This window comes from Phragmites australis, chromosome 8 (genome assembly GCF_958298935.1).
Source record: "Phragmites australis chromosome 8, lpPhrAust1.1, whole genome shotgun sequence".
Classification (NCBI taxonomy): domain Eukaryota; kingdom Viridiplantae; phylum Streptophyta; class Magnoliopsida; order Poales; family Poaceae; genus Phragmites; species Phragmites australis.
The window spans coordinates 19,214,576-19,226,200 of record NC_084928.1 but is presented as its reverse complement, the minus strand read 5'-3'; the positions used below and the strand labels follow the sequence as shown (position 1 = coordinate 19,226,200).

The following is an 11,625-nucleotide window of genomic DNA, read 5'->3' as shown; positions in this document are numbered from 1 at the left end:
CTCTCTCTAACTTGTATGCGTTTCCGTATATACATAGTTGCAATTTATCTTTGTTACAATCTCTTTTGAACGGTAGAGTAGGCGCACTAGATAAACTAGGGCATATTTAAATAGAAATTGATACAAATTTATTTTATGAAGTTTTTAGAGCCAATTAATTTTAAATGTCTTAATTCACCCCTCTTAGAACGTCACCAATCTCTTCATCTGTAACATTTGGAATCGAATTACGGCTCAACCCCAGAATTTCGTAGTTAAGTTGTTAAAGTCTTTTTTCCTCTTATGGCTCAAATAGTTTTATCTAATCAAGAATCTGATCGGGTCGTAAGGTCTCACATCATTTCCATCCTGTGGTCTATGAAGTCGGAAGTATTCTTTTTTATGAGTAGGCACTCGGGGGCTAACAGGTCGAATAGGTTATATTTTTGCTTAACTCTAACGTTTCAGCACAAGGATTTATGCAGGAATGAATCTATTTGAATATATAATTGAAAGGATTCAAGTCGGACAATAAGAACAAATATCAAAGGTAAGGGTATTTAGTCTTCATTGTTAGATTCATCTTCAAAGTGAAGTTCATATACAAGGGAAGTATCTACTGGAGCACTTTAACACCGAGTCCTCGTAGCCGAAACCTTTTTCAAAGACTAACAGGTCAAGTTCGTGGTGGTGGCTCTTGAGGCAACCTAGGATGTTCGAGGTACACTCGAAAGCCACCTCCATCATCTGCCTATTGCTTGGGGCCTTCTCCTCCACACACACACTCAATTTACATTGATCGGGCCGTCTCCATGCAGTCCTCTCGAGACGGTAGAAGCCTTCTCCTCCACCTGCGCAAGGCATGTTTGTTTTAGTTAAAGATAGTGAAAAGTAGTATGTAGATTATAGATTGTGAAATTTTTTATTATTATAATTTGGATTGTAAAAAGCTGGTAGCTATTTGATAACCTGAATTATAAAGTGGGTGGATTGTCGTTTTTAGATGTCAATAGCCTGTAATGTCATCAACTGTTATGGATGGCTTGTTTATTCTTTTGTGACACGTTTAATATTTGATTGGGCTTGTGGTTCATTTTGAAATACGAAAATTCATAAATAAAAATGAAAAGATACATAATTCATGCAAACTTAAATATTTGTCCATGATTATGAAAATGCATAAATAAAATTTAAGAGATACATAATAGCAAACTTGAGTATGTGTGAGTAGAAAATTAAGAACGTTGGTGCAATTTATTGCATGCCTTGAACCCTCCTCTTCATCTCCATTCCTATTTGCTTCCACATGACTCTCAAGATTTCCGAGCGATGTCTACATGATCCGACAAAATGGCATGTGCGTATGCTTCTGATGATCATGGTGATAATGATGATTTGATGCGATTTCCTGGCAACTTGATAGATCACTTGCTCTTGTGTTCATTGATGATCAGTCCAATCCATTGTCGCAATTCCTGTAATTGCAACAGATGAACCATCAGAATGTGGTCCTTTCTTCGCCTTCTTGCGATTGCATTAACGATGTTGTCATTTCCTATCTGCAGAGCTTCACGGTGCATGCTACCGCCTATGCCAGTACTTGAGCCTCACCTTAACCTCATCCGGGCTGTCCCCTACAATAACATATTGAATAACACATGAGGTTGATAGCAGAGCCCGAGCGTGGGGAGCATGCCGTAGAGCTCGGGGATCTCGTGGTAGCTAAGTCGAACCCCCAGTTCCATGCACCCCTTGTGCTCCTCCAGGTCATCATCCGTTAGGCTCCTCGCTCTCCCCATCCCACCACCCTCTCCGGCAGCGGAGGCAGTGCCATCAGGGGAGCCGACGCCTGGCGCAGCCACGCTGCCTCTTGCTGCAGTCCACGCCACACGTCTCCGTTGTAGGAGTTGGAGCTCCACATCATCGCAGTGGCGGTGGTGGCAAGTAGGGTTTGGGGAGAGAGGAGAAGTGAAGGGAGCAGAGCTGTCGACTGCTCGGGTTGCATGATGGGGGGCAACTGGTGGGGTGGCAGGGGAGTTGATTTTCTTGAAACTGTGATGGGCACAATGGTCATTTTGCAATTTACAATCTGCTACAAGCTGGTGGGAGATAGATTGCTGGTGTGTGATAATCTGGAATCCAAATTGCTACAATATATGACAAGAAACTGTTTGTTTGTTTCTCCCCTAAGTTAAAGTTTTTGCAGCTCGCCGATGGAGATATGTGAGGCTTGTTTCAACCCTAAGTTAAAGTTTTTGCAGCTCGCCGATGGAGATATGTGAGGCCTCAATAAGGCTGCGCAGCATGTCCAGAGATGCCTTATAACTGTTGAAGGTTTGGGGAACAAAAGGGGTGGTGAAATCGAAAGAGTTTTTGTGGAAGTTTCCCGAATAAGGAACACTTACTTTGAAGGACTTCTAGGCCTTGGAGTCCAGCAGCTGTGTTCAATGGCTCGGTACCTTCCGACTGGCTTGGCAAAACTTGGCCCTTGAGCGGGACGACATCAGTTACACCACCAACCATCGATAGACCTCCAGGAACTTCAACTATGGTCGCCACCACACCCTCCTTTGCGACAACTACCGTTGCATCTTCGGCTGCACTCGAGAGATGTTCCTCAGGCTCAAGACTGATAGCAGCTGGAGTCATAGGCATGGTGGCAGGTTCTGATGTCTCTACATCACCATGTGTAGTTTCCCTCGGGCTGGGGTCACTAGGCTGAGACCATCTCTAATCATATTCCTTTCATTTCATTCCCTTTCTTGTTCTCATTTTTTTTTTATTTTTTTCATCTCCAATAATTTTCTTTCGAAGGGATTCGTGAAGGGAAAGGAGAGAAAATCCTATCCTGAAGGGAATAACCTTGAGGATTCATTCGTGACGGGAACCGTGAAAGAAAATTGTTAGAGCGTTAAAAGGAATGAAAATCCCTTTGTAAAGAGATTTTGATCCCTGAAGGAAAGTTTCTCTAGGATTTTCTGAGTTGACAGAACAATTATCAAACTCACAAGTAGGGGCACAGTCCCCCTGACTCTGGTCTTGCTTCTAGTAGTTCCATAATTGAAGATAAATTGTAGGGCTAGCCGATAAGGAATAATAAATTATATAATTATGAATATTCTGTAAATACAACATATACTAAGAGAGGATATCCACTATCCACATGTTCTTAATCCGATACGGTAGGCTCTATAATTTTCATAGGATAAATAAGATATGTGCCGATATTACCGGCAATTCATCATGTTCTATATAGAACTTATCCCCAAATTAGGAAAAAAATTCTAGATATTTGAAAGAGGTATAGTATAATCCGAAAAGGTTACACATAAAAGGAGTTCGAGTAGGTTACGTCTCTTCCACCCCTGACTACGTAAGGATAGGAGGAGTACGACCAAGGGGAAAGATCTTGAGGTAGATCGAGCCTAGTTAGATAGACAGAAACACTCATTGAGATCCACTACAATGTTATTCTACAACAAATATATTTGACAAAGGTTTCATGACCTAGGAAATAATTCGTCCAGAGCTTTAGAATTTGATCTAGATAAACCCCTTTTTTAATTGTCTTTTCTTGAGATTAATCAAGGTAAGACAAAATATAGGGCTTTTATTCTAATGGAGATCTGAACCTGTATAAAAACTTGCATATCTGTCTTCAATAAGCAAGTTGATGACCCGATATTCTTACTTTTAAATAATTATTTAAATATCGATTTTACCAATCATCAACAACTTTGTTAACACAAGCTTAGCTACCAAGTTTGCTAAATGATACACTGATCTGGAGATCCGTTCATTATTTTGTTTTTCAATGTGATGAACTGAGCTATGAGATATTCATCTCATCTCTCAATTTCTTGTTTAAATTTATTTATGATTTATCTCTTGTGTTCTAATAATTGATTTTAGAATGAATATTTAAGGTATCTATTTTTTAAAAATATTTTTCCAGTTGTCAAAATATCTTTTGGAAATAGATACACCGATTTATTTATAGAGCACATCTAAAAATGCAAGTGCATGTTTTAGGCTTATCACATGTACATAAATTTTTAGTAAAAAAAAGTATCTGAACATGAACATTTTATTCTATTTTTTAAATTTTCTTATATTTAGGCTTGCTATGCTTATTTGTGACCCACTTCAACGTGTGGCAAAAAACAAAGAAGCATTTGATATAAAATCCATCTGTTTCTCTACATCTAAAATGCTGTTATGTAAGTAATTTGTAAAAAATCAGAAGCAAATTAGAATGGATACGTGAGTAATTTAAGAAGCAGGTTAAGACAATGCAGATTGGGTGTTCAACAAATTTTGTGAACAAATTAGAACCGTTCAAATGTAATATCAGATCTAACTGCTACATATTTTTTAAAAAATTATAACAAATTGTGAACAATTTTGCTACAAGAAAATTTTAGAAAAGCAAATTAGTTTAAACTCGTAAGAAATTTTGTATACTCTCAAAAGCAAAATTAAGTGTGTGTGCCAAAAGACTAAAATAAGTGTGCGTATCATAAGACTAAAATATATACATGTAAATTTTAGGTTTTACTTTATTTATATTCCTAAATCACAAATATATCATGCGGTGATTTGCATTGGAAGTGTTGTGGCTGGATGAAGTATAGAGATTTTATATAGGATCCACTTCAAGCAGAGGCGGAGCCAGGGCCGACGGCCATAGAGAATATACTATATTGTGCAACTAGACTTTGGTAGTTTCATCTGGATTTGGATCCCTGACTTCACATCATTTGAAGTCAGGGTGCTGTAGCGTGACTTCAAACGCGTGTGGAACGTTAGATATAGAATCAACATACAAGATTTAGCGATACAGTAATGCTATAAACAATAAATCCATACAGTATTTAAAGTCAGGGATACTATTTTTACTGTAGAACGAGACACATTTTACTGTTGTTCACTTCACTGTGTGAAGGCAGAGGATCTAAATCCATTGCATCCCGGGCAAAATCGAAATTGAACCGGTAGTATAAAGTTTAACTAGGCTGTCAGAAATTTTTTGGATCTGACACTATCTCGAACCCACAACCTGAGTAGCTCGAGATTTCAAATGATATTATGAGCATTTTTTTGTTTACATGGAATACGAAGCCACCAATAATAGGTGCTTGCATTGGTCATGCCCTCGGTAGCCAGTAGCCGCCTACTGTATTGCAGCTGTTAACTCCACCAACCGCATCTTCCTTGCTGCCACCGGAGTTTTCGTCCAGAATCCTGACCCCTTCTTTTCCTTGGGCGGCGCCGCGCCGCGCCGTGCCGACTAAGCTTTAAGTTCAAGGTCAAGGAGAGATGCATGATGCGCGCGTGCGTCCCAAGCTCTAATGAGCCCCACGCTCCTCCCGCATCTAGCTACTAGTACCAGTCCATCGGTATCCCTCTCTCCGCTTGGTCCACACTGGGTAGCTAGCTGCGAAAAGATTCGGCCATTGACCGACTAGATTGCGGTACTGCCTTTTTCCCAGTTCAGAATATGCAAATATTTTGGTTGCTGATTGGAGCTTAATTGATGCCCGACATATAGAGCGCAGTTGAAGGGATCGAACAAGCAGATTGTCCAAGCAACGAGCTTGTTCCAGCAGGTAGCGGCGAGGTCAAGAAGCTGGCGGCGAGCAAGTGGTGGGAGCGCGGCGGTGAGGGTGCCATGGCCGGGATGGACCCCGGCGGCGGCGGTACTGGGGTTGCGTCGCACTATTTGGACCTCCTCCGTGCCCAGCAGCACCAGCACCAGCCATCGCCGCTCTCCCCCAACTCCCACGTCAAGATGGAGCGCTCCGCGCCGTCGCCGGACAGGGACAAGAATCTGGCCACCAACGCTGATCCCGGCGGGAGCGGAGCGGGTGGCGGGGATCGACCCTCGCCGTCTTCCATGGTGCCGGCCGAGGGCCACGGGGGATCTGGTGGCCCGACGAGGAAGCCGCGCGGGAGGCCGGCGGGGTCCAAGAACAAGCCCAAGCCGCCCATCATCGTGACGCGGGACAGCCCCAACGCGCTCCACTCCCACGTCCTCGAGGTCGCCGCCGGCGCCGACGTCGTTGACAGCGTCTCCGAGTACGCGCGCCGCCGCGGCCGCGGCGTCTGCGTGCTCAGCGGCGGCGGCGCCGTCTCCAACGTCGCGCTCCGCCAGCCCGGCGCCGAGCCCCCGGGCAGCCTCGTCGCCACCCTGCGCGGGCAGTTCGAGATCCTGTCCATCACGGGCACCGTGCTGCCGCCGCCCGCCCCCCCGGGGGCCAGCAGCCTCACCGTGTTCCTCGCCGGCGGGCAGGGGCAGGTGGTCGGCGGGAGCGTGGTCGGCAAGCTTGTCGCCGCGGGGCCCGTCGTCCTCATGGCCGCTTCGTTCGCCAACGCCGTCTACGAGAGGCTGCCGCTTGAGGGAGAGGAAGGGGAGGCGGCCACAGCCACCGCAGCCGTGGAACAGCAAGGTGCAACGCAACCCGCCGCAGCACAACCACAGCAGCCGGAGGCATCGCAGTCATCAGGGGTGACCTGGGGCGATGCTGGCGGCGCCGGCATGGGCCATGGCATGTCACTGTATGATCTTGCTGGAGGGAATGTGGGAAGCTACCAGTTGCCCGGAGACAACTTCGGCAGCTGGACCGGCGGTATGAGGCCGCCATTTTGATTCACATCAAGCTCTTGACATGGCATAGAATCAGGGTAAGTCTCAGAACGTTCCATGGAGGAGAACCTGTGATTGATCACTCTGGTCATGCATTTCGGTGAGAATGCAATGCATGCTGTGCTTACTGTTGAATTGTGAAATCCCAAATGGTCTATACCTATTATGTAAGAATCTCATGCATTACAAAGTGGATTATCAACATTGGTTGTGAATTTAAATAAATTTTGCCTGCACGGGATCAGTTCGAACAAAATCCAAGAAGAAAGGTCAGTAGGTCCAGAGTTTACTGTTTAGTGTCCATCTGTAATCTCTTGCTTTAGAATGATGCTTGTCAAGTGTCGTCTTTCGGCCTTTTGCTTCTATTTTTCTTTATAAGGATGCTTGTTATGTTATTCTACTATTTCTATAAAGAGTACTCTTCTATAAATTCTACTACTGCTTTCACCTTTTTAGTTGTTATGCCTCACATGGGTAGTAATACTTCCAGCTTTTGGAAATTTTTGTCACGGCACTTGGAATGTGTGGTTTTGCTAAAAGACACTGGAACACTGATCTAAGATGCTGAACACTAAAAAATTGTTCATGTGTCATGCATCAAACATCTTCCAATATTTGCTGCAGGACACTAGATTGTATTCTGCAACAAATACACACAATTTATAGTTTCCAACAACAAATATTTGTTGCAGGACACTAGATTGTAGCGTCCAACGAGAAAGATCGATTTTTTCCATGTCATTCAGTAATATGGCAACATTTGTCTTCTTTATAACAAACTGAAACATTTTCTTTACTTCAATGATTCAATGATACCCACTGGCCTTCTGCTGCCATGCAGATTATCCAGTCCATCGCGGTGACTGGTGTCACATTCATATTGCCTGCCTGATTTTGCTCGTACTTTCGTCTCGTCAATTCTGGAGAGGAAGATATCAACAATTCAAATCCTGGTTCATTCCCTGGGATACGTCTGAGATTTTTCCTTTTTTTTTCCCACTAATTGTAGCCTGTGCCGAATTGGCAATCTTCATGATACCTTTCTGCTGAAAGTACTAGATTCGGCAGTCGACAAGACCCACAAAAGCCTTCTCTTCGTACGTCCTATTTTTTTTTTCTGTAGATGCTCAGCCAGGTTCAGACCCCTTCGGAAACCCAACTGCTCCTGCTTTATTTGTTCTTTTGTCCCGAGTGCCGATGCTGTTCTTACCGCTACCAGAGGTAAATCTCAACAGTGTATAGATCAGATCAGAGGCAACTTTTAGAAAAAATAAAAAAATAGATAATATATTGTTGTATTTATAAATCTAAAATCTGTATTCGATATCTCAAAATTTGAAAACTTAATTTGGTCATTTAAAATCCAAAAGCAATTTGAGACAACTGATTTCGACAACTTTAGTACTGAATACGACACTGTTTACAGTATTTTACACCTTAGTTTCTAAAAACTATTTTTATTTGGCAACTGAGGTGTCAGAAATATGATGTATAGTGCTGATTCAGCACTTGAGCTGTCGAAATTATGTCGATCGAATCACGTGTTATCCGTGCTTTAGATGCATGTGAGTTTTGCAGTCCACTGGTAACTAGCTAAATTAGCAGCAATGAGAGTTTTTTTCATATATTTTTTTATTCACTTGATGTAAATTGATGGATGTAATTTTATAATATAACATTATGATGATACAAATTCGAATTTATCAAATAATAGTAGTTGTGAAGTATAATTATCATATAACCCGGTATAGATATTACATACGATAATAAATAAACGCTGGTACGTACGGTATGCCTAATGAATAACTTAATAGCGTGCCGCTGCTAAACCTAACATGCCTTAGGGAATGAAAATAGACCAGGTTATTATAGATACTCTCTACTGAGTGCTACTAGGATATTTACTATTCCTTAGGGCATCAGGGTTCTCCGCTTTAGCACGACGGACCCTTTCCCACTTTCTTTCCCTCTCTTATTTGCGAGCTTCAGTCGCGGCGCACTCCTCCACTGCATTCCTCATGCGCTCTTCCTCTTGATGCTTCAGCCATAGTTCCTCCGGCTATTGCTTATACTTTCAGCATTTGTACGCTTCCCTACTCCACTGCATGCTCATGTCAACCCACCGCTTCTGGTGCTTATTTTGCTCCATGTCCAATCATTCCATAAAGTCATATATAGGTTGAGGAGACTAGACAAATGAAACAAGAGGGAAGATTAGTAAGACAGTACATAAAATCATATGAAAAGTATCACATAAGTGATCTATGTTGCTATACCGGTAGGTACTTATACGGTCCATATCAAGACTTATCGTACTGTTAGTTGACATATATGAAAAAGCGTATGCCATATATATAGAAGATATCCTGAGACTCGCGAAGCTTACAAGGGTCACCATAGAAGCACATCGGCAGTTTGACCTTCAAGGGGATGAAAATCCCCCAATGCTTCTTGGGTGGGTTTGGTGGAGCTGAGAAGAACATTACAGTTGAGAGAGCTCAAGAAGGAGTGGTCTATCTATGAATGAAGGAGGGGTTATTTATAATGGATGCGGGTTGGTGGATGGACTGAGTGCATGGGCTTTGCTGGGGGCTGGAGTATAGGATTCCCTGTAAAAGCTAGAAAAGTTGTGGTATTAATGCTTGGCAAAGATTTCTTGTGAAAGCTGATGCTTGGTGTTATTATTTCGTGGTTAAAGCTAAGTCGTGTGGTCACTTCTGTAGCGAAAATGGTCCTATTAGGTCATGATTGTGATTTTGGTAATTAATGACAACATAATCAATGTGACTAACATGTTTGTCAAGAATATATATTAGTAGGTGTCATGGATACAATATATCAAGAAGCCACCACAATCGAGACAAAATTTGATTGAATTGAAAAAGTCTTAGAGAAATTATTCTCACCGGAAGGTCCGACAATCAGAAGAAATATGCACCGGACTATTTAACAGAAGCTTGGTATTTTTGGAGGAAATGGATTATAAGGCACCGGATGATCCGGTGATGAGATGGATATCACACCGGAGCATTTGTCACGGTGTAGAAGACTATAACTCACCAGATAGTCCGGTGATGAAGTGATGCACACCGGAGGTTTCACCGGAGCATTTAACAAAGTGTGTGGAAACTCAGAAAAGAAGAAGTTTTACACACCGGAAAGTCCGGTGACGAAGATAGTGCACATTGGAGGCTTTTGTGATTCGCCGGTAACTTGTTGACCCTCCGACTTGGTGTGAAGCGGCGACAAGAGGAGAGAGGTTAGTGGTGAGACCTCGTCTTGGTGGCTTAATGGCTCATCGTGCTTGAGGCATTGTTTTGGTGACTTGGTATCTTAAGAGCTGTGACCGAAAGAGACTTAGCGACCGGGAGCATATCCTTTGTGGAGCTCCAACGTGGACTAGGGGTGGCTTGTGTGCCACCGATACCACAGGATAAAAATCCCTCGTGCCAAGTTTATCTCTCTACCTCATTTACGTTTTTGCATTTACATACTTGCAATTTACCTTGCAATCCTTATGAGTGTTAGAAATAGGCACACTAGATAAGTCTAGAGCATATTTAGATAGAAATTGAGATAGCCTTATCTTGTGATAGTTTTGGAGCCAATAGTTTTAAGTGTCCTAATTCACACCCCCTCTTAGGACGTCCTCGATTCCCTTCAACTTCTTGTCTAAAGCGTGACTCACGGTAGAGGTGTTGTCATTTCATGCTTAAAGCACTGTCGTGTGCTCACTTCGTGTGTACAGTGTGAGTCACAACAGAGATGCTGTGCTGGCAGCCATGTGTTGTCATTTCAGTTGAGTCATGGGGTCACTTCATGTCTAAAACCTGACTCACGACATAGGTGTTGTGCTGGCAGCATAGTATGGTTGCAGCATTGTGTGTTTGCTATTGAGGCTGTGAACGATTATAATTGACCTACAACGAGCTTATGGTGGAGATGAAGTAGTCGTTTGTATGCATTGAAGTGTATTTGTGAATACATGAGCGGGTTCAGTGGAATGATAATTAAGTAGATTTCTATGTAATGTCTTTTATATGTTGGAAGGAATTGTGCTTCGATAGTATGTTAATACAATAAACTTACCATCGCATTGATTAGATATAAAGTTTACAAATAGTTTATAACATAGTAAGTTAATATAAAACACTAATCATACATTCATCAAACTGAACTAATGAAATAGAAAGGTAAATAAAATAAATAGTCATGCCTGTTATTTGCATAGTTCATAGTGCATAGATGTTGAATATTTATATCATCTCAAGATAGCAGAGGAAAGTGGCGACACAAATTAGCAAAAAAATGCCAGCTGTGCCAATCAGTGCTATTAGGGTAAGATGGTTATCGTCTCCGAGGTGGTGATGAAAAGTTATAAGGATGGGTACCAACAAATCCAACATTATTTTCACGGTCATCAATGTTCTCTAGAGATGGAGGCAACGGAGGGAGGGGTCCTTGTGGCATGATATTGTCATTGTCATCGTCATCTTAAGCTATCACGGTAGTACCACATCCTATTTCCTTGTCGGTTGCATGCCATCTCGATGTGGTGCATGGACGTCCTCTTGCAGTGGTCCTTGAACCTTCTCCTGTATGGTTGCTGGAACGACGAGTCATTGGGGGCATGAAATCATCATCCTCATCATCCTTGTCATTTTCTATATGAGTAGTAGAGGGTACCGCTGCACCCCTTAGGTTCGTTGATCGTCGTCGTCTTCTACACGAACTAGGCACCACATCCCCGCTGAAGAGCATATACATCACTAAGAAGTTTGTGATCTCTTTGTTGATCAATTATGCGTCTTCCGAGAATGCCTAACAGAAAAGAGAAGCATTCGAATCAATGGAAAAAAGATAAGTATGGTGTGCAAATAGAAAATGACAAATCTGAATATGGGATGCATACTGGTCATACAACATCACTATCGTTCTTTGCCTCCTAGAAAAACCAAACACAGAAGGACAAAAGGGTCTTGCATGTAATTTGGCCACGA

The 11,625-nt window shown here is 42.5% G+C and overlaps 1 protein-coding gene across 2 annotated transcripts; it reads left to right on the top strand.

Annotated features, from left to right (window-relative positions):
* The first annotated feature begins 5,156 nt into the window (after positions 1 to 5,156).
* Positions 5,157 to 7,080, top strand: LOC133926734 (AT-hook motif nuclear-localized protein 25-like). 2 transcript variants are annotated; one of them, XM_062372788.1, is made up of 2 exons: positions 5,157 to 5,378; positions 5,531 to 7,080. In XM_062372788.1, exons 1-2 carry the CDS (start codon positions 5,331 to 5,333, stop codon positions 6,626 to 6,628), a joined length of 1,146 nt encoding a protein of 381 aa, XP_062228772.1. In that variant the 5' UTR covers positions 5,157 to 5,330; the 3' UTR covers positions 6,629 to 7,080. The 2 variants fall into 2 exon arrangements, with proteins under 2 accessions (XP_062228772.1, XP_062228773.1); XM_062372789.1 differs by having other exon boundaries at positions 5,157 to 5,453.
* Positions 7,081 to 11,625: the final 4,545 nt, after the last annotated feature.

Coding starts and splice junctions, on each gene's coding strand:
- LOC133926734 (XM_062372788.1), top strand. CDS start 5,331: ATGAGCCCCACGCTCCTCCCGCATCTAGCTACTAGTACCAGTCCATCG. Junction 5,379..5,530: donor CTACTAGTACCAGTCCATCG/GTATCCCTCTCT, acceptor CCCGACATATAG/AGCGCAGTTGAAGGGATCGA.